Source organism: Lepus europaeus, chromosome 21 (genome assembly GCF_033115175.1).
Source record: "Lepus europaeus isolate LE1 chromosome 21, mLepTim1.pri, whole genome shotgun sequence".
Classification (NCBI taxonomy): Eukaryota; Metazoa; Chordata; class Mammalia; order Lagomorpha; family Leporidae; genus Lepus; species Lepus europaeus.
The window spans coordinates 16,612,156-16,635,783 of NC_084847.1; the positions used below are offsets into that span (position 1 = coordinate 16,612,156).

The 23,628-nt window shown below is 39.8% G+C and overlaps 1 protein-coding gene across 1 annotated transcript in view; it reads right to left on the reverse strand.

The window, feature by feature from the left end:
* LOC133750311 (phospholipid-transporting ATPase ABCA3-like) overlaps window positions 1–17,152 on the reverse strand; it is a 101,524-nt gene extending 84,372 nt beyond the window's left edge. The window contains exons 1-4 of the mRNA XM_062179849.1: window positions 16,909–17,152; window positions 10,952–11,079; window positions 9,088–9,241; window positions 2,684–2,943 (exon numbers count right to left, since the gene is read on the reverse strand). Of these exons, the coding sequence (XP_062035833.1) occupies window positions 2,684–2,943; window positions 9,088–9,241; window positions 10,952–11,079; window positions 16,909–16,915 (549 nt within the window). The 5' untranslated portion in view covers window positions 16,916–17,152. The remainder of the gene's footprint in view (window positions 1–2,683; window positions 2,944–9,087; window positions 9,242–10,951; window positions 11,080–16,908) is intronic.
* Between the last annotated feature and the right edge of the window lie 6,476 nt (window positions 17,153–23,628).

The following is a 23,628-nucleotide window of genomic DNA, read 5'->3' on the forward strand; positions in this document are numbered from 1 at the left end:
GAGGCATTTCCTTCATCACTGCAATACTAATCAATCTAAAAGCACAGAACTTGAATTAAAAAGTTCTTCTCCAACATGTAATGACATTAGAGAAAAAGAATGGCTTGATAGAACTAAAAATAAGCAGTTTGAAGAAAAAGGGCAGCATTGCCAAAGTAATGAAATGGAAGAGTTAAGAAACTTGCAGGCTGGCGCTGCGGCTCACTAGGCTAATCCTCTGCCTGCAGCGCCAGCACCCCGGGTTCTAGTCCTGGTTGGGGCGCCGGATTCTGTCCCGGTTGCTCCTCTTCCAGGCCAGCTCTCTGTTGTGGCCCGGGAGTGCAGTGGAGGATGGCCCAGGTGCTTGGGTCCTGCACCCGCATGGGAGACCAGGAGAAGCACCTGGCTCCTGGCTTCAGATTGGCGCGGTGCGCTGGCCGCAGAGCGCCGCTGGAGCGGCTGTTGAGGTGTGAACCAACGGAAAAAAAGGAAGACCTTTCTCTCTCTCTCTCTCTCACTGTCCACTCTGCCTGTCAAAAAAAAAAAAAAAAAAAAGAAACAAACAAACAAACTTGCCTCCTGATAACAGAGATGGTGGTGGATTAATTCAGCAGAGAGAGTGAGGACCTTGATAACCAGCAATCTGCCACTAAGAAGAATGAAGAATATTATTGGGAACAGTTAAGAAGAAAAGAAAAGCAATATCTTAAAGAAGTAGAAGTGAAACAACTTGGGCCGGCGCCGCAGCTCAATAGGCTAATCCTCCGCCTGCGGCACCGGCACACTGGATTCTAGTCCCAGTTGGGGCACCAGATTCTGTCCCGGTTGCCCCTCTTCCAGGCCAGCTCTCTGCTGTGGCCCGGGAGTGCAGTGGAGGATGGCCCAGGTGCTTGGGCCCTGCACCCACATGGGAGACCAGGAGAGGCACCTGGCTCCTGGCTTCGGATCAGCGCGATGCGCCAGCCGCAGCGGCCATTGGAGGTGAACCAACGGCAAAAGGAAGAGCTTTCTCTCTGTCTCTCTCTCTCTCACTGTCCACTCTGCCTGTCAAAAAAAAAAAAAAAGAAGTGAAACAACTTGAAGTGACACATAGAACACTAGAGATGGATACAAGGACTTTAAAAAACAATTTGACCCAGTTCCAAGAAGCAAATCATCAACATCAGGAAATTGTTGACAATGCTAAGAGGTCTCAAGATCATCTAGAAAACTACATATCAAAGTTGGAATGTGAAAATGCCAAACTAAAAATCAAAATTCAAGAGCAAGTGATATTAATTGAACAACTACAGAAAAAGTCTGAATATGAAAAGCAACACATGAAGCTGCTTGCTGAGATAAATGAAGCTCCACAAGTCAAACTGGACGAAGAGAGGAAGAAAAACTGTGATTTAGAAGACAAGATAACTCAACCTCAGAAACCCTTTGTTGAAATAAGAAACATATTTCATGCTTATGACAATGCAGTGGTGACTACCATTGGAGACTTTAAAGCCAGTCAATTAAAAATGGATATTCAGAGTCATATGTCACAGCAAAAGTTTCAAACATCGGAACATACCAAAAAAAAAGCTCCTCAGGAAGAATCCGATAAAGAACTGGAGAAACAAAGGCAACTCCAAGTAGAAGAAGTACAAGTTTGAGAAACCTAACATGTAACCTGAATAAGACGAATGAGGAATTAACAATGGTCAGAAATGAATTTCTTCAGGAGACACAGAGGAATGAATCTTTACCCAGCACTAGTAGTATGAGGCCTGCTGTACAGTCATCTAGTGTTGGGAATGTTAGTGATGGTTTAATATGCAAAGGAAACCATGTTCCACAAAGAAACTTAAGAATTCCTACCTCACAGCAACAGCTCTCATGTAACCGCACATTGGACTCCTCGTACATGGTTAAATATGTTGTATTTTTTTCCTTTGGGTTTTAGATCGATGATATAATCATTTTTGATTTGGTGAAACACTCATTATGACTGACTTATATATGCTAATTGTCAAAATTGTCTTCATCATATAGAAAGGAAATAAGTGCATGACTTTTTTACTTCATAGAATAAATGAAAACAAATGAACACATTTTAAATTTCTTAAAAGCTGCATTTATGTTAGCTTTTAGAAATTGAATATTTTTACCTATAACTAAAGGTATAGTTTGGAAGATGATGGCTTATTTTCCAACTGAATTTGCATTGACTGTGGTTCAAGGCATTTTTACTGTTTTGTTGCAACATCCAATTTTTCTTTTTTTTTGTTTATTCTATTTTTTAAACTTTTATTTAATAAATATAAATTTCCAAAGAGGGAAAAAAAGAAACTATCACAAGAAAAGTGGAGTTACCGCCGGCGCCGTGGCTCAACAGGCTAATCCTCCGCCTTGCGGCGCCGGCACATCGGGTTCTAGTCCCGGTCGGGGCACCGATCCTGTCCCGGTTGCCCCTCTTCCAGGCCACCTCTCTGCTGTGGCCCGGGAGTGCAGTGGAGGATGGCCCAAGTGCTTGGGCCCTGCACCCCATGGAAGACCAGGATAAGCACCTGGCTCCTGCCATCGGATCAGCGCGGTGCGCCGGCCACAGCACGCTACCGCGGCGGCCATTGGAGGGTGAACCAACGGCAAAAGGAAGACCTTTCTCTCTGTCTCTCTCTCACTGTCCACTCTGCCTGTCAAAAAAAAAAAAAAAAAAAAAGAAAAGTGGAGTTACCTTCAATCGATTTTCTTTTTCCCACACAATAGACTGAATTATGGTAAGATGATTCATAGAGAAGATACATACAATTATTAAAGGGATGAAAACAATAGCAAATAAAAAGAAGACATCATGATAATAAGATGGATATGGAAATCTCTGAACAAAAATCTTGACTCCATTAAACAGTGTTTCTGTAGCTGTGTTGTTACGATGCCGCATGATGGCCTTATCCAGGGCATGCTGCACAGCCAGGAACCCTTCACTGATGTACCCTAAGTGAGAAAACAAAGACTGCTAAGTATAACAGGCCAAAATATAGTGGGACTGAACAAAGAACAGGCAATTCAAGTACCACCATGTACCCTATAATGACACTTCAGAGAAGAATGGACCACATATATGATGGTCACTGAATGACCTGGCCACTATCTCATCTGCGTAAGTACATTCTATTGTGTCTGCTTAGTGAGGAGATTGCTTAACACTGTACTTCTCAGATCTTATTCCTGTGACTACATTATACATCACTGCATGTCAAAGGCAAACAACAAAGCTAACTGTTATAATAAGGTTCTTCTCATAGTCTCAGTCTCAGAGCAGCTATCATGGAATCCCACACAAGTACATAATGATTTTTTGTCATCTGCAAATAAAGATAATTTCACTCCTCTTTTTTAAACTTCTTCTTTTTAAACTTTTTTTAACTGCTTCTTTTTCCAGTACAGACTAGAATTTCTGCTGATATGCTAAATAGAATTGATGAGAATAAGTGCTTTCACTTTATTACTGACATTAGGAGGGAAATGTTTAATATTTCACCAGTAAGCTACAAATTTTTCACATATCGCATTGAGAGAATGCACTTTTACTGGTATTTTTGGTTGGAGAGTTTATATTTTTTTGTATTGGAAAATGTTAATCTTACAGAAAAGTTACAAAGGCAGTACAGAAAATTCTTATATACCATACCTTATCAATGGTGAGTTATACCACTCTACAGGAGTTACAGTACATAAATAGATCTACAATGCATCTTTGGTATTACATTTTCATGGGGATTATTGCTTAGGTTAAAATGTCTAAATGGGGGCTGGCACTGTGGTGCAGTGGTTTAAAGCCCCGGCCTGCGGCACCGGCATGCTATATGAGTTCCAGTTTGAGTCCCGGCTGCTCCTCTTCCGATCCAGCTCTCTGCTATGGCCTGGGAAAGCAGTAGAAGATGGCCCAAGTCCTTGGGTCCTTGCACCCACATGGGAGACCTGGAAGAGGTTCCTAGCTCCTGGCTTTGGATCAGCTCATCTCTGGCCATTGCCATCATTTGGGGAGTGAACCAGCGGATGGAAGACCTCTCTCTCTCTGGCTCTACCTTTCTCTGTAACTCTTTTGAATAAATAAATAAATAAATATATTTTTAAAAAAAGTTTAAATGGTCCTAAGAAGCAAAAACCAAAAACACTGCCAGATATTCTACATCAAGCTTCTCTAACATTACATCTTGCTATCACTGTAGTTGTCAAAACTAAGAAACTAACATTGTTGAAATATCATTTATAATTTATACAAGTTTTATTTGAATTTTCCAGTTTTCCCCCAATGTGCTTTATTTCTGTTTCAGGATTCCATTCAGGACATTGCACTGTATTTAGTTATCAAGTCTCCAAAGTCTCTGATCTGTGAAAACTTCTCATTCTTTCCTTGTTTTTCATAATCTTGAGTTTTTAAGAATACTGGAAAATATTTTGGATAATATTATACAATTGGTTTCTCTCATGTTTTCTCATTAACTAATTAGTGTTCTGGGTTCTAGGGAAGGATATCACAGAGTGAAGTGCCTTCTTCATCTAATTATAATTTATAAGGGGATATTTGATAGCAACATGACTTCACTGGTGATGTTAACCTTCATCACTATGGTTAACATAGTATCTGCCAGATTCCTCTATTGTTAAGTTGCTGTTTACTTCTTTACATATCTACTCTTTGGAAACAAATCATTAAATGCAGCCTATACTTAAGAGAAGGGGAATGTTTATGTTACCTTAAAATATTCCAGAAGGAATATTTTTGTACATTTACACACATATATCCTCTCATCTTTATTATAAAGACAGAATCATTGATATTTATTTTATAATGTGGACTAAAACAAATTACTATTCTTGTTATTTTCAGGCTCAATTTCTTCTAGGCTTGGCCATTGGGAGCCCTTTCAGATTGGCTCCAGCATCAGTTTGGCTAGGCCAAATCTTTTCAACCCTCCCTACTATTTTTTTAAAGTACTTCCTTACTTTCTGGCACTATGTTTAAGAATCATCTGGCATTTTCCCTACCTAAATCCTAAATTCAGTCATGTCTCTAAAAATCCCTAGTTGCTTTTTTGGTTTTTGAAAACCACAATCTGGGTATTGGGTTGCTACTTATCAGCCTTCCTGATGGACAGACTTAGGAAATACATTTTATATTTTAAAATATATTTAACTCATATAAATGTGATCTTCAAAACTATATGGAAAATGCTTATTATATAAAAACTATCCATGGATTTCAAAAATTTGTGGACCCAATCAACTTTAAAAAATTTTTAATTTAATTTTTTAATTATGAGGTAAGAGAGACAGAGATTTCCTATCTGCTGGTTTACTCCCCCAAATTCTCACAATGGCTGGGGCTGTGCTAGGCTGAAGATGGGAGCCGGGAACTCAAATCAGGTCTTCTACATGACTAGCAGGGATCCAACAACTTTAGTTGGGGAAGCTGGAATTAGGAACTCAAACCTAGGCACTCTAATATGGGATGTAGGCATTTTAACCACTAGGCCAAATACCCTCTCTTAAATTTATCTTTTAATTCCATTTTTAAATGTTTGCTTATTTATTTTTATCTACTTGAAAGGCAGATAGAGAGATAAAGAGAGAAGAGAGATTGAGATTGATTGATTGATTGATTAACTTCCATTCACTAGTTTACTTAGTAAATACCCACAATAGCCAGGACTGGGCTAGGTTGAAGCAAGGAGCCAGAAACTTCCACATCTTCCACGTGGGTGGCAGAAACTAATTTCCTGTGCCAACATCTGCATCCTCCTAGAGTGCACATTAGCAGGAAGCAGGAGCAGAGGATGGAAGGATGGAGCTGGGACTTGAATCTTGGTACTCTGATTGATATTAGATGTGGGGATCCCAAATGGTGTCTTATTTTTTATTTTTTATTTCATAAATGTGAATTTACAAAGTGCAACTTTTGTATTGTTGTGGCTTCCCCCCCCCCCAACCTCCCTCCCTCCCGTGGCCCTCCCCTCTCCCTCTCCCTCTCCCATCCCGCCCTTTATGGAGTTTCACCAAATGGTGTCTTAATTGCAATTCTAAATGCTCATCCCTACCCACCTATTTATATTAACTCTTCTTTCTTTTGATTTTAGGTAACTTTTCCTGATTAATTACAGATCATATAATTCTGGTTTTTAAATGACAGTAGACACTAAAGGATAATTTTTGTTCTGTTTTCTTAAAGATGCTAGTTCTTTATTATGCAGCTACAGTGGGAAAGTAATGATTCAAAATCCTTAAGAGTTGAGTTTTGATTAAACTGAACTCACTTTTTCTCTTAAGTAGTACAAGGATATCTCAACTTATTCCTCTGCACAATTCCTCAATCACTGTGCCATTGTCAATGGACAGGTTAAATTTTGTCAAGTTCTGAAGTGGGACAAGGCTGGGCTGTGGTTACCTTGGGATCCAATTCCATCAGATTCTCACAGTACCATGACTATGAGACTTCATGAACTCTGCTTTCTAGCCCACTTCCTCTGCTGGTTATTCAGCAAAACCCCTGAGTTTTAGGGAAGAGAAAACTATCAAACTGAAATACTCATTTTTGATTGTGGGCTCTTCAGATAATAATCCATTTTACCAATCCACTCTATTGTTAAACACACAGCCACATTGTCTTTATTTCCACAAACTGTCTCTAAAATGTCTTTTTGACTGGAGAATAGCACGAATATTTTCAGTATGGCAGGGAGAATTGTATGATAAATTAAATACATTTTATATTGTTTCTGTAATATACTGGGGAACATTCAGTGCACAGACTCTGGACATAGACTGCATTGAAGATTCAGCTACAGTGCTGAAGAGTCACTTAACACTCAGCACAGATCATATAATCTCTCTGAGCCTCAGATACTTTACCTGAAAAATTGATATACCAAAACCTATCTCATAGTAGTTTGGAGTCAGGGTAAGCACTCAAAAATTTTAGCTCTTATTATTGGAGAAGAATAAAACAGGAATTTATATAATAACTATCTCTCTAGGACAGTTTATGGAGACAAGTAGGTAATTCAACAATAAGAATAGGGTTTTTAAGCTGGCGCCACGGCTCAATAGGCTAATCCTCCGCCTTGTGGCACCGGCACACAGGGTTCTAGTCCTGGTCGGGGCGCCAGATTCTGTCCTGGTTGCCCTTCTTCCAGGCCAGCTCTCTGCTGTGGCCCGGGAGTGCAGTGGAGGATGGCCCAAGTGCTTGGTCCCTGCACCCGCATGGGAGACCAGGATAAGCACCTGGCTCCCACCTTCGGATCAGCGCGGTGCGCTGGCCGCAGCATGCCAACTGTGGCAGCCACTGGAGGGTGAACCAACGGCAAAGGAAGACCTTTCTCTCTGTCTCTCTCTCTCTCACTGTCCACTCTGTCTGTCAAAAAAAAAAAATAGGGTTTTTAGGTGCTTCAGTTTATTAACATATTTTGTTTTTATATCCAGTACATATTTTAGTGTATTGGTATACACATACACACACTTTGTTAGCTTCAAGTGTAGAGGGTTGAGTTAATTATATTCAATCCATGATTCACTGGTTAATGTCACTTAATCCATTTTCTTTATTCCCTTATATGCCTTGCCTTCTTCTCCTTTTCATCCGCAACAACTCTCATCTGCTTGACAAGTGTCTTAAGGCTTCTGTGTTTTCTTCTAATACAGGGACTTGTTGGCACATACATTAATGCAAGCAAATCAAACTGTGTTAAAGTTTCCTCAGTTCTGTTTATAAGATGCTGTTACATGTATAGTTAATCCAGTCTTTCATACCAGTTGCCCTAACATAGGAGGTGCACTGACTCCAACACAAAAGACTTTTCCATTTACATTCCTATGGATCCACAAATATGTTGTTGGGTTTTCTACTCAGGAGCATATTCTTAATTTAGCTTCCACTGCCAGACTGCTCTACAGAATGGCAGTATGAGCTTAGGTACCCTTCTTCTAGCAGTTCCTTTAGGTTTCCACATACATTCATGGAAAATGTTAATTCTGCCAGCTTTCTACAATTTTCACCAGACTGATACTTTTTTCTTTTTTAAAAATTTTATTTAAGTTATACAAATTCCATGTATTTCACATATACAGTTTAGGAACACAGTGATAGTTCCCACCTTAACCTCTCTCCAGCCCATGCTCCAACCCTTCTTCCTCCTCCCTCTCCCATCCCCACTCTTAATTTTTACAAAGATCTACCTTCAGTTTACTTAATAATCATAAATCTAACCCTACACTAAGTAAAAGAGTTCAACAAATAGTATGAAGGGAAAAACAAAAAACACTGTTCCTCAACAGAAGAGACAAGGGCTTTAAGGTAAGGTCTGAGATTGAGTCCATAATGCAGCAACATAAATTGGAAAAAGCAAAAATTCCATTTAAAATTTTATGACCAGAAAAACATTCAAAATATGTTTTCCAAGAAAATAGCAATAACACACCACACAATTCCATCACCCTAACTTAGCAACTATTTTCCTTTTGAAAATTTATCCCAGTTTTGTGCTAATGAATATGTAGTTTACAAAGCTGTAGGTTCATAATACATGTCTGAACATTGATTTTTTTCAGAACATTCAATATGATTAGTTTTGATGACTGCAATGCTCTGTCAAATTATATTTTAACTTTCATCTCAAATTTTTAAGAATTAAGGTATATTGGTCATGATGCTTGTTTCCTTTGTTGAATAATTTCTTCAAGATGCACTTGCAAAATTATTGGTAAAAGTTAAGTTCCATATTAAAGACATCTTTAACATTATAGTTAAATTAAAAGCTATTTACCAATCCAGTAGAGTAACATAACACTATAGTTATCTGTGTCAGTACATGAACATATACAACTCAAGTCAATAAAGTCAAAATTTCACAAAAAGTCTATATCAAAATATAAAGAAATGCAATTCCTTTTATCCTCGGAAGGATAAAAGTAGACTGTTCAAATGTACAGAGATGATGATGAAAGTTTAAATGAAAAAAAATCAATACAGTAGGTTAAAAATAAATAGTTTTCACCACAAAGTTGAAGTTATTTAATATGAATTTATAATAACCCTTACTATAGTACTGGGGTATTAGGAGAAATATAATATCTACTCACCCGGATTCCCCCCAAGTGCATCATGTTGGTTTCTGGGTCCCATAGAAGGCATGGACGGAAAGAGAAAATTTGTTAACCAGGATTCCTCTTCCAACCGAGTCGCAAACTTTCTGCTGTTTTTCTTAAAACTACTAAAACGCAGGTGGTATTTCACCTAGAAAGAAAAATAAGAAACAAACAATATCAATAAGTAAAAAGAGAAAGAAAGCAAGAAAAAGCAAGACTCAGAAGCAACAGGAAGGAAATCAGGAATATGTGGTTTTGAGCAGATTGATGAGCACCAAAATAGATTCTGAACATCAGAAAGTGACAGCAAACTCACCGTAAGGCACATCACTTAAGGCTCAGAAGTTTACTTCCCTTAAATCTTTCCTCTCATAACTGTGTGAAATTTTTAAAACTAAAATATCAGTAACACTTGGATGTATACTGTGCATTTTCAGTAAGCAAACACAGTGCAACTTGTATATTAATGTGAATGCATTCATTCCTAAACAGACAGTTGGCATGCATAAGTATTAATTTATCTTCCCATCGTCAGCCAAGGGTTCTAAGAAGAAAGTCTCTTCCTCTCCTAAAAGTGATTGTAAGAATCTTATACATAGGAGGAATGTGATTAAGAGGTAACTGTGAGTGTTACATAATTTTAATTGTTTAATGAAAAGATAATACAAAGTACATCATGCTGGGCCTAAGTAACTTTACAAGACAGCAAGTGGATCAAGAGTTTCAAAAGTCAGAAGGGTCAGATGAGAGAAATCAGATCAGAAAGGATGTTGTACATCCAAGTGATTACATATTCACAAATCACCAGCTAAATAAAGACAAAAGTTTCAGGAAATCATTTTATGCTCAAAGTCCTTCTTCCTCAAGGAGCTCAAATTCTACTTGAGGAAACACTGCTTAGCTTGTGGCATAAAGTCAATTGCAGAGATATGTTTAGAGCATTTATGGGAAGATGAAGGAAGAAACGAGTAGGCATGGGTAGGAAAGACAATGTAGAGTCACAGCAACAATCTTAGAAACTAACAGCAAGCCAAGTGAGAGGACGAGGGAGAGCAAGACTATACAAAGGTAGAGGGGTGGAGTTTGAAATATAACCAAAAACATTTTGCCCAGGCTCTCTATATAATATATTCTGTTGAGCCACTATCATCAGCCAACACTGAGTCAGTAACGAGGGAAGCTGACACAGATAGAAGTAGTGAGGGAGTGATGACACAAAATGAAGAAATCCCTTTCACTTACAATGTGATGACCATCCTTACTTTCAGTTATATTGACAACCATCTGTGTCCTCAATGCAGACTTTTGGTTCCATGCATACAGCAGCAGAGACATCAGGTTCAAACTATTGTCCTCATCTCTACCTCTTGCGGGATATTATTAGCCTCTTCCTCAGTGTCTGCAGATGTCCTAATTCTAATTCAACCTGGCTAAGCCTCAGTTATTTTCTAGATTCAGAACTAGAAGAGACGAATGAGACTGCTTCAAAAGAGGGAAGAAATTTTTCATGCTTTGTTCCCTGCTAGTGAAGATGCATTGGCTTCACTTGGCCAGGGCTGCAGACAACTGACACAGGTGAAAGTAATATCCTTATCAATTTTTCTGATGGTTCTAATGTAGAAATAAGGCCTTGTGGGTCATACACATAATATTTTTCTTATCAGAATAAATCACTGGTAAATAAACACACTGATGAAGAAGTTAAGATTTAGAAACAAGCATCCACTCTACTATATGTATAAGCAGTACAATCTTTGGAAAGTTACAGTCTCCCCACTTATGAAATGTCACTTCTACTTTATTAAATATCTGGAAACTGAAAGTAGAATTATGATGCTTCTATATGAAGTTTTCTCACCTTAAGTGGCAGGGGATCATTGCTATTCTGGAAGTCATGGTCAAAAACAATACCAGCCAAAACTTTTTTAGTTTTATTATTTTGTTTAACATAATCTTCAAATTCTCTTTCCGAAGAAAATCCAAAAACTGTGGAGACAGAGAAATCTAATATGAGTTGTCCACATAATGGTGAAATGTATGACAGCCCTTCCCATCTGTAAGATGGGAAACTACTTCACATGGATGAAGAGTTATAGCAGTAAAAATTTCAAAACGCTGTTGCTCAAACACTGGCATAACAAATTGATATTTGGAGTGGACAACTCTTTTAGGAGTTTTTAAAATTTTAATCACAAGTTTAAAATAATAATTATTATAATACATATTGAAGCAGATGCTCCAGGGTTTTGAAATTTCCACCTTGAAGGAAAATTAGAAAAAAAAAGTTCACATAATCTATTCAAAGTTTTATCATAAGAATTTAAATATCTGAATAAAAATACATATAAGTTTGGGATTTGAATCATTTTATAGTTTAAATATATGTAGCAGTTATACTTCAATATATGAAATGACTGATGAATGATTTGGGCTAAAATAAATTAAACCTAACTGAATTTAAAAATGATTGTAGTGTCACCATACTCTCCCAAGTCAAGTCAAAATATTTAGCCATTTTAAATATCTGTATATGCATTTGTACATGTTAAAGATTTTCTTAGGAGTAAACATAAGTTTGATGTAAGTAGGATACCAGGGACTTCAACAGCCCATAGAGGGAAATGAAGTTCCATTTAAGATTTAAATAGCTTGACTGGTACAGCTCTTCCTCCAGCAAATCTGCAGTAATATGATTCTTAAAAGCTTCCATAAGAAGCATTATTATTGCAATTGTTGGTGATAATAGCTTGTGAGAACATCCATATCCTCACCAGGGTACTATTTCATGCTTCCAAAGTTCCCATTCCCAAGGTACACTCCTCTACTCTTTGTCACACTTGGTATGTACCTGGGTTCTGAGGTATGACTGTTTCTGAATCTCACAAAGTCATTTCCCCAAGCCACCTTGCTTGTGCCCACCGAGTCTGAAAAAGTCTGTGCAAACCAGCTCAGCTCTGCCTAATGCCTGCCCACCCAGAACCAAAAGCAGCCCTGATTACATAAAGCTCTAGTCTGTACGAGAATGGTGCTCTCTACCTTCGCCAGTAGTGGGTTTATCCCTGAATAAACCCGTTCTGGCTGTTGAGTTCATGGTCTGTCTCCTCTTTGTCTTGTTCTTCTAGTTCTTCTACTCTAACGTGGCACTTACTTGACATCTGCACAAAAAATAAATCATCCCTATAGTTGTCATGAAACAAAGGAACAGCCTGGCCCAAAGAAGAAAAGAGGGCAGGTGTTCAGTGCAGTGATTAAGATAGACATCCACCTCCTTCAGTGAAGAACCTAGGTCCAGCCCTAAGTCCAGCTTTCTGCTGATGTGCACCCTGAGAGGCTAGTTTCCCATGTGGGAGGACCAGGTTGAGTTCATGACACCTTTGGCCCAGTCCAGTCCAAGCTATCATGGGCTCTTAGGGGGTAAAATAGTGGATGGAGGACCTCTATCTGTCTGTTTGTCTCTGATTTCCAAATTAAAATAAAAAAACAGGGGAAGACAAGAATGATGAAGTCACAGATTATGCAACTACTCCTGACTGTGGGGCTAGTAGGCCAATGCTCAGCTTGGATGTGACTGTGTTCTCAATGATTTGTCTCCAAGACATGTACTTGAGGCAGCCACTGAAAGAACAGACCCAGCCTTCCCACCTTTTCTGTCTAAACTTCAATGCTAGCCTTTAGTTAGCAACATGACAATTCCCCAAGAATGATAAAATACTGATAAACAGCTTTCTCCCTTAGATGAATCAGACATATCCATCTTTATATGTTACTCCATAGGGCCAGTTAATACTCAGATGTCAATGTTTTTACCTTTTAAGTCATTTATCTGCTTCAAAAACACCCAGAACACATAGCAGAGCAAGGATTTCTTTGGCTTGTTGCTAACACTTCCCACACATGGTTAGGAGTGGGAGTGGTGTCCAAGATGGTAGCATGTGTCTGAGCACATTAATGCAGCTCATATAGGCTGCAGGTGGTATTAAGGAAGATCCAATCCATTTTGAAAAACCAAAAATTTACTGTCTTTCTAGCCTATTATACTAAACTAACAGTTGTGATATTTTGTGAAACAAATATGCTATCAAATACAAAATACTGTATTAGAGAAATGTGATTTTTCTTAAGGGCTGTCACTAATGAGAAACTTTGATATAAAACTTCAGATTTATTATTGTGAGAAAAGGATTAATAGTAAGCATACTTGATTTTGCCAGATCCAGGGACACCTAGTAAGATAATTCTGAATTATTTTCTGGCAGCATTGTGCCTAGCTGTATATGGAATTAAAATACAGAATGCAAGCAGTACCAGGAACTCCCAATCAACATTTTTCACTGTGATGTGATGAGCTAAGAGCCTTATGGAATCAATTGGTCAAAGCTGTGAAAACTAAGGCACAGGTAAGGCTGGTTTAAAACATAAAATCCAGGTTGAAGGGGTAGAGAGGAGTGGAACACAGGGTTGATTTCCTCAGACCAGGTACTCAAGGACAAAATATGGTTAAGTTTGGTTACTTCCATTGCCTTGAATGAATTTAAGAAGAAATAACCTAAATTTCAAAAAGGTAGGTTTTACAGATGAGATAGAGACAGTCTGCTGCTTAAAACCTTTACTGTTTCTTTTTTGTTTCCTTTAGGAAACAAAAGCATGACTGAAGTGTTTCTGGTGAGACAGCTTTTCCAGACAGTCGCTGGGAGGTTGGGCTTACAGGCAGTACTCCACAGAGGAGGGGAAGGTGGCAGAGCAGGAATCTGTGGTTACCATGATAACAGAAGCTAGCATTTGGCTGGCGCCATGGCTTAACAGGCTAATCCTCTGCCTTGCGGCACCGGCACACAGGGTTCTCGTCCCGGTTGGGGCGCCGGATTCTATCCCGGTTGCCCCTCTTCCAGGCCAGCTCTCTGCTATGGCCCGGGAAGGCAGTGGAAGATGGCCCAAGTCCTTGGGCCCTGCACCCGCATGGGAGACCAGGAGAGGCACCTGGCTCCTGGCTTCGGATCAGCGCGATGCAGCAGCCATTGGAGGGTGAACCAACAGCAAAGGAAGACCTTTCTCTCTCTCATCTCACTATCCACTCTGCCTGTCAAAAAAAAAAAAAAGAAGCAGCAGCTAGCATTTACTGAGTGCCCACTATGTGTTGAGCATTACTCTAAATATTCATTTTAATTCATTTGATCTTCACAACTACCCTATAATTGGGCATTGTTTTTTTTCCCTCTGTTCACAAGTGATAAAGTATGCTCTTTTTTCTGGTTTCTTATTGAAAGAAAGCTATATAGAGAAATGAATGTGTGAAGATAGCAGTATGCTGGTTGTGTGATGTAAACCACAGAGGTCTTCAATTATGAGCCATTTTACACTCAAAGCACTTGACATCTCAATCAGTTGTCACGTCTCTTAGCCTTATTTCCTTTCCATCTCAGATTCCTGACTCTATCACTCCAACAAATATTCAAATTCTTCAACTCATTTGCCTCTTTCATTTTCCATTCCAGTAACGTGGCCAAAAATCCTCCGATATTAGAACAAAATAACGTACAACATATGGTAATTTTCTTAGCCTAATTTGTTTGCCCTGATGGAACACGAAACACATGTGCACACATACATGAACATGAAATTACTTTTAAGAATATTTGAAAGGCAGTTATAGAGAGAGAGGGAGGGAGGGAAGGAGACAGACATACACACACACACACACAGATCTTCTATCCATTGGTTCACTCCCAAAATGGCTGCAACAGCCTTGGTTGGACCAGGCGGAAGCGAAGAGCCTGGAACTCCTTCCAGGTCTCTCACATTGGTGGCTGGGGCCCAAGCATTTGGGCCATCTTCCACTGCTTTCCCAGGCACATTAGCAGAGAGCTGGATTGGAAGTGCAGCAGCCAGGACATGAACCAGTGATCATATGGGATGCTGGTGTCACGGGCTTAACCTGCAGCACCACAATACCGGTCTGAACATGCAACTATTTCCTTGAACCCTGGACTGGATACCTAGTTTTTCTTTCAATCTTGGTTATGCATAAAAACACAAATACAGCATCCTGGAATGATGCAGTAACATTTGTCAGAACTGGAACCCAGCTGGAATGAGGAGCCAACAACAGTAAAGTTGCACAGGTGCACATCAGAGCAGTTCCTCTCCACCTTCCTTGCAGTTACTTTAGTTCCGCTTCTCCTGGTTTAGGTGTCATTTTCTTTATTTCATCACTCTAGATCTCTTCAGATGTCTAAAATCCTTAGACTAGATGTTTCAAACATGAACAAGGTTATTTTGCTTTACACTATTTCAAAACTTCCCTCCCTCCTCCCTGCCTCAGCCCAATGAGAATTGTAGGTTTTGTCATGCTCATGCCATCTTGAGACAGAATTCAAGGAAACCAAAACAATTCAGCAGTTCTCAACAACCTAGGACTTAACTACCTGGAGCACAGCTTGTCCCAGCAAGGAAACACCTCAGAGAGAACTGAATCCTTCCCCCCTCCCTCAGGCCTGATTCTTTCACCTTCTTCTATCTAAAGATGTCTGAGAAGTGGGGCTGGTAGGAGAACATTTGAGGCACGCCCTTGGAGGGTGGTTCACGTGAGATGTTTAAATATCACAATCCAAGTTTGGCCTAATTCTCTGTTTCCTGATTCGTTAAGCAATCACTGCTGCCACACCCACTGTAATCAGCTCCCATCAAACACCATACTATGGAGCCACTTGATACTGTAACTTCAAACTGTAAGATGAAGTAAATGCTTTTATTTCCCAAAGAAACTCCTCTCAGGTATTTTAGCTAAAGTAACAAAAAGTAGAAAAATAGAGAAAATTGGTAACAAGTGGGGTTGTTACTATTAACTATACCTGAAGGTATGGAGGAGCCTTTGGAACTGGGCTGCTGGGAAAGTATAGAACAGTGGACAAGCAGGATGGACAAAGCCTAGAATATTGTAAGCTGAGTGTTTCAAGAAATTCTGGTGATGTCTCAGGAGGCTTGAATGCTGGTACAAATGTGAACTGTACAGGCCAGGCTGATGAATTTTCAGATAGAAATGAGATTCCTATTGGGAAGTGGAAGACCACTGATGTTACATGGTGGCAAAGAACTTGGCTGTTTGGTATCCCTGTCTAGGGAGTTTGTGGCAGGCTGAACTTAATGATGGTGGACTGGGTTGTTTGCAAAGAAGATTTCAAAGCAGCACAATGTTCACACGGCAGAAGGCACAATTAGGAGGGAGTTGGGTCAGAAGCTGAGCACCTTGGACTTGAACTGGCACCCATATGGGATGCCAGCACCACAGATAGCGGCTTAACCTGTTGCACCACAGCACTGACCCCCACAAAAGTTCATAATAAACTTAAGAGGTTAATACCTGGTCATAACAAGGTTGTACTAGAGACATTTACTCATGAAGGTCCAGCTAAAAAGTTTATGTTTTTGCGGGGCCGGCACCACGGTGCAGTAGGTTAATCCTCCACCTGTGGCGCCGGCATCCCATATGGGCGCTGGCTGTAGTCCTGGCTGCTCCTCTTCCACAGCTCTCTGCTGTGGCCTGGGAAAGCAGTAGAAGATGGCCCAAGTCCTTGGGCACCTGCACCCATGTGGGAGGCCCAGAAGAAGCTTCTGGTTTCCTGGCTTTGGATTGGCGCAGCTCCCGCCGTTGCGGCCATTTGAGGAGTAAACCCACGGACGGAAGACCTTTCTCTCGGTCTCTCCCTCTCACTGTCTGTAACTCTACCTCTCAAATAAATAAATTTTTTTTTAAAAAGGTTATGTCTTTGCTAAAACAATTTAATAATATGATTTCTACAGAAAATCTTAATTTCTAACCTTTCATGTTGGAGTTTAAATTGTCTTTCACATTTTCAACAATATTCTGTACTGCAGTACTTTTGGAAGGTACATAAGCCAATTCCCAAGGATAAGGAGTAGCAGTGGGAGCACCGATGAATGAAGGCACATTGTCAACTTGCTGAGCACTATAATTGAAAGGTCCATTCTTCTTTACAACAACAAATTTGCGTGCTAACAAAATTCCAACACCAAATACAATCGTTAAGAATATTTCTGTAAGTAAATTAATAATTCGCCGCTTCTAGAAGAGGAAAAAATAAGATTATGTTAACTGACCTCAAGAGTTCATTAATTTTGCAAATGGCTAATTCTTTTATATTAAGTTAAACAAATACTTCATGAAAGAATACATAAGTGGTCAAAAGCACAGCTTCACTACAGAACTCTGTATTTGGCACATATAGCCCCTGACCTAGAACTGGGAAAATGAAAACAGAATAAATTGAAACATGGTGATCAGGCTCTCATAATTTTCCCATGTGGCCAATGAGCTATTGCAACAAAACTATGAATAGTTCAACTTACCTTTAAAATAAAATTCTTCCAGAGAAGACTCCTAAATGCTCTAAACTCCAACCAGGCCATTCTTCAACAAGAATGGAAGTTCAACTCTATGGAGGGAGAAAAGATTTAAATGAAAAAAATTTAAGAATATCTGACAATATGAAAATTTTACAAAGTTACTTAAATTTAAATTATTTAATTTTCTAATCAAGCCTTAAAAATGATAATAATAAGCACTTAAAATATTTGAGAAGTTGTTTATACCTATATTCTTAACTTATTTAATATCCTCTTATGTACAAAATGTCAAAGAACAAAACAAAAATCAAGGAATTATTGATGCAAGCTCCCAGGTGAATTTGGCCAGCAGTTTTCCCAGTTCTCATCAAAATGTTAATTAGGAAAAAACAAAAAACAGTAATTCAGCACCTTCAGCAAACCAACAAAACAGTATGTAAGCTTACATAACTCCAAGCCTATAATACCAGTTTAACATGCAAATTTATCAGATTGGAATATTATTGCACTAATAATATTGTTGAGAGGAACAGATTGGCAATTAATTGAATGTTATATCCACCTAAAATTCATGTTAAATCCTAACACCCGAGGTAATGATATTTAGAAGTAGGAACGTTGGGAGGTGATTAGAATGAGATTAGTACCCTTTAGTCCCAGAGTCATTCCTCTCACCATGACAGGACACAAAGAAGTGACAGCCATCTATGACCCTGTCGGAATGGGATCGAAGTCGGTGAACCCTAAAGGCTTCCATAGCCTCAGCAACTCATGACTAGAGCCTGGGGAGATTACTGACACTATAAACAAGAGTGTTAAATTGTTAAATCAACATCAGGAGTCACTGTGTACTTGCGTCCCATGTGGGATCTGTCCTTAATGGGTTGTCCAATGTGAAGTAATGATATAACTAGTACTGAAACAGTATTTTTACACTTTGTGTTTATGTTTGGGTGCAGGCTGATGAGGTCTTTATTTAGTATATACTGAATCGATTTTCTGTATATAAAGATAATTGAAAATGAAAAAAAAAACTTGGTGTTAAATTGGAAATTACATAGAAAATTAATCAATTTTTTAAAAAAAATCATGTGGGATCTCTGTCATTAATGTGCTGTACACTGTTATTTAATGCTATAACTAGTACTCAAACAGTATTTTTTCACTTTGTGTTGCTATGTGAGGGCAAACTGTTGAAATCTTTATATATACTAAACTGATTTTCTGTATATAGAGAGAATTGAAAATGAATCTTGATGTGAATGGAAGGGAAGAGGGAGCGGGAGAGGGGAGGGTTGCGGGTGGGAGGGAAATTGTGGTGGGGGGGAGCCATTGTGGTCCATAGGCTGTACTTTGGAAATTTATATGCATTAAATAAAAGATAAAAAAAAAGAAGTGACAGCCATCTGTGAGCCAGGAAAATGATCCTTCGCCAGACACTGAAGCTACTGTATATCTTTGTACCCAGCATTCAGAACTATGAACAATAAATGTCTTCCGCTTATAAGTCATGCAGTCTATGGTATTTTGTTATAGCATACCAAAGCAAATGGATTCATTCTTATATTTAACATTTGCTGAACACCTATCATGTGCCACACCACGTGTAGGAGAATTATAGGAAATAAAGCCAATCATTCATAGTGTATTAATAATTATAATAACATTAATAATAATTATTAATAACCAAGGACCTGAAGTCAACTGCTAAATCAAAATTCTAGCTCTACCACTAATAGTGTGACTTTGAACCCTGGACTTAAATTCTTGGAGGTACAAGGAAAAGAGCTAGAATTCAGGATCAGGAACAGGGAGATATATTAGGATCTCCCCTTACAAGAAAGGATGAACCTGAAGGAGACTGGCCATCATGGGGATTTAGCACAGCTTTACACAATCTCAATCCCTAACACCAGATAAAGGTGACCCAAGACTTCAAGTGCCTACAGGTACTTGACATAAAAACAGTAAATCTTTTCTGAAGAAAAATAAAAATTCCAGAGTCAACTACTCCTACAAGTATTTTTCCCCCTGAATATAACATAATGTAAGTATGAAAGCTATTAGAAAATCTCTATTACTAGTAGTGAATGTCCTTGCAACCTTGGGATAGGCACAGATTTCTTACAGAGTATACAAAGGACATAAGCCATTAATAATGGGTTTTACTAAAATCGAACCTATGTCTATCAGAAACTAACATTAAGAAACTAGTAGAAGTCTGGGCCTCCAGGCCCACCCTGCATAATCACAGGTTCTGGGTCTGCACAGCACACGCAGCTGCCAGTTTGGCCCCTACAGATAGATATAAGATCTAGACCTGCCCAGTGCCAGGCTAGCCTCTGCAGCCTCAGGCTGAGACTGATACCGTGTAGACTGGGTCTTCAAAACCTTCCTACAGCTCCAACCTCCGGGGCAGTCCAGGAAACTAATTCTCTAGGCCTTCCCCAGGGAAGGCCAATTCCAACGGTCCCAGGCTCCAGACCAGCCCCAGCACTAGATAGTCCCTAGTGTCCCTGGGTTTTAGGTTCAAATCAGCATCAAAGTAACTTGCACAGAACCATGTTCCAGACCCATATATGGGCCACGTCAGACCCAATAGCCTTTGGCTTTGGCTTCAAGACTGGCCACCTGACTGGCCCAGCACTGGGCTGGCCACTACAACCAAGGGCACTGCGCTGAACTGAAGCCAGGAGCCAGGTGCTTCTCCTGGTCTCCCATGCGGGTGCAGGGCCCAAGGACTTGGGCCATCTTCCACTGCACTCCCGGGCCATAGCAGAGGGCTGGCCTGGAAGAGGGTCAACTGGGACAGAATCCGGCGCCCCAACTGAGACTAGAACCCGGAGTGCCGGTGCCGGAAGGCGGAGGATTAGCCTGTTGAGCCACGGCGCTGGCCCTAATATGTATGTTAATAAGCTCAATATAGTCATTATACAATATATACACATTTCAAAACAACATGGTGTATGTTAATTACATACAACTTCTATTTGTGAATTAAAATTTTTATTAACGTTAAAAACATTCTAAAATTAATAAATGTACATTTTATAGGCCATTATGTAACATTTCAATTTGTATAAACAATGTATACTGATCAGATTAAGGCAGTCAACAGTTCTCTTTGACATTACTTTATAATTGGATAATGGGTACCAAATCAGAGTTAAATCAAATAAATAAGTTCCCAATGTTACATAGCATGGTGGGGTGACTACAGTTCATAATAATCTCTCATATTATTAAAGTATGAATAGAAGAAAGGATGTACAAGGATCCAATCATTAACAAAACATCTTTAAAAAAGAAAATAAGTAGGAAAGTCACTGACTGAGAGAAATTATTCACAGAAGACCTATAAACACTGCCTGCACTGCTGCAACCCAATAATAAAAGAACAATCCACTATTTTTTTTTAATTTTATTTATTTTTTTATTTTTTTTTTTTATTTTTGACAGGCAGAGTGAACAGTGAGAGAGAGACAGAAAGGTCTTCCTTTTGCCGTTGGTTCACCCTCCAATGGCCGCCGCGGTAGCGCGCTGCGGCCGGCGCACTGCGCTGTTCCGATGGCAGGAGCCAGGTGCTTCTCCTGGTCTCCCCTGGGGTGCAGAGCCCAAACACTTGGGCCATCCTCCACTGCACTCCCTGGCCACAGCAGAGAGCTGGCCTGGAAGAGGGGCAACCGGGACAGGATCGGTGCCCCGACCGGGACTAGAACCCGGTGTGCCGGCGCCGGAAGGCGGAGGATTAGCCTGTTGAGCCACGGCGCCGGCCACAATCCACTATTTTTAATGGTTACAAAACCTGAACATATATTTCATTTAGAAAGATGTGTGTGTTATACATAAACACTGCTAAAAAGCACAGGAAAAACATAACCTATTGGTGAAAACCAAATGAGATATCTTCCAACAGATACTAGAATGGTTAAAATATTGACAATATTATATGGTTGAGAGGATGGAGTGCAAAAAGCCTCATTAATTATCCATGATCTGTGAGATGGTACAAATACCCCTTTCTGCCTAAAAGCAGGTAATAAAATCTGCCCTGAGAAAAGTGCCTGCCTTGTACCAGGAGGAGGAAATCCTTATCATGAGATGGAGTTGGCCTCAAAATGGTTCTGTTTAAATAAATCTACAAAGATAGCCTTTCTCACCCATTAGTTGTCCCCATGCATTTCTTACTCACCACCCCTACCTAAAATCCCTTTGCATTGTCACTTTTCCACAAATTTATTATTTTTTTGTTACAAAAGTATATAAGTTCTTGTTCCTAACTACTTCTTCAGATCTCTTGTCTTCCTTATAATGACTTCCACATGCACGTAAAAACAGTAAAAACAATTTGTATGCTTTGCTCCTATTAATGTCTCACATCAGTTTACTTCTCTGGACTAGTCACAGAATCTAAGAGGGTAAAAGGAAGTTTTTTCCTTTCTTAAATGCTAAACATGTGTGTGTGTATGAGAGTCTGGAATTTGGGTGTATGGTAGCAAAGGGTGCCTATGTGTTCAAATGCTTAACAACAACTTGAGTATGAGCCTCTGGCTTCTTTGGGTGGAAACATCATGCGAATATGTACAACTTTACAATTCAGGGAAGAGTGTATTCTGACTCTTCATTGAAAGGAATGAGTTCATGGAGACAGAAACCAAGACGGTGGCCAAGTAAAATGCTTCAGTGACCACCTCTCAATAGAGACACCAATTTGAACAGCAATTCATACACCAAATCACTTTCACAAGAGCTATGGAAACTAGCCAAGTGCTTGTGGATGGAATCTCTGTACTTTCCCCAGTGTTAGGTAGAGACCTGTACCCTGGTATAACAAACTTGTTTTGGCATGAATAACCATGAGGGTCACAAGGGCTTAGTGTATACCCTAAAGATTGCACAGGGCCAAATGACTGTGAGACTCAGTTGTGACCCACCTGGCACCTGCCTGCATAACTGAGGGTCTTCCATTACACCCCCACAGCTTTGGCCACACAGCAAGTAACCACAGGACTATTTGAGGGCTCTGAGAGGATGGTAAAATCCAACATTAAGCAGATCTTAACAGCCCCTGTCCATAGGTCAGTTCCTTCAGATAGAGCCTCTGGACTTGCTTTAGAGAAAGTAGACCTCTATGGTTCCAGTTGATCAATCTGTATCTTATTTAGTATCACCAGCTGTGGCTGGTAGGAACTGCATCATTCAAGTCCACCTCAACAGCTGACAGGACGGGCTTTGATATGTTAGGAAAAGAGTGCAGACTGGTGCTTCCTCACATGGGGCACCAAATGTTAGGAAAAGAGGCATAGAACAGAGAGGAAGCAGAATACAAATCTACAGCCAGACCAAATTTATTCAGAGAAAATAAATCCGCAAAGGTGGGTGACGAACTGCTGGTGTGCACATTGACGGAACACGTGGCAGGAGGCTCCAAACCCAGGGGCGCAGCCTTTTTATATCTTAGGAGAGGTAGGGGTGTGGGGGTGGGGGCATTAGGCAGAGGTGAATTCCTCAGAACTGGTCTTTCCTGTGGCCACCTGACCTCTGATCCTGGGGAAGAATGTGGGGGTAGGGTGTAAAGACAATAGGGTGTGAGACAGAATTGAGATTCAAGGGTAAGGATAAATTCCAATATTATCTCTCTTTTGGGCAATGAGGGAGAATGGCTGGAGCTTATGTCTTTGTTCCATCATATACCACCCTCAGGCTGCAGTGGACTTGTTGGGCTGTGGGCTCTGGATGTGATGTAGCATTGTGGCATTAGTGGACATAGGGTAAGTCTGAGTCTACCACAGGCTTCACCACAGGAATGTAGCAATGGACTGCTCCTTGTAAGCACTTCCCCAGTTCAATACAAACAACACATCAATTGCAGATTTGAGACACATTTGAGTTTGGGGAATATAACAGGAATGAATCAGAAGAAAAATATCAACAGCCGACCTGGGTAAAACCTTGACTTTTGGTGAAAGCTAATGTTCAAATAGCAGAAGTATCCATTGGCTGAGAGAAAATGCTGGCTTACAGTTTCTAGGACAGCCACAAAGTCAGATTACTGTAACTAATTCTTCATGTGCTGATGATGTCAAACACCAACAATCACCAGGAATTTCCAGGGAAAAATGACCTCATCTAAAGAACAAGATAAGGTGCCAAAAACCAACCATCTAGCAATTG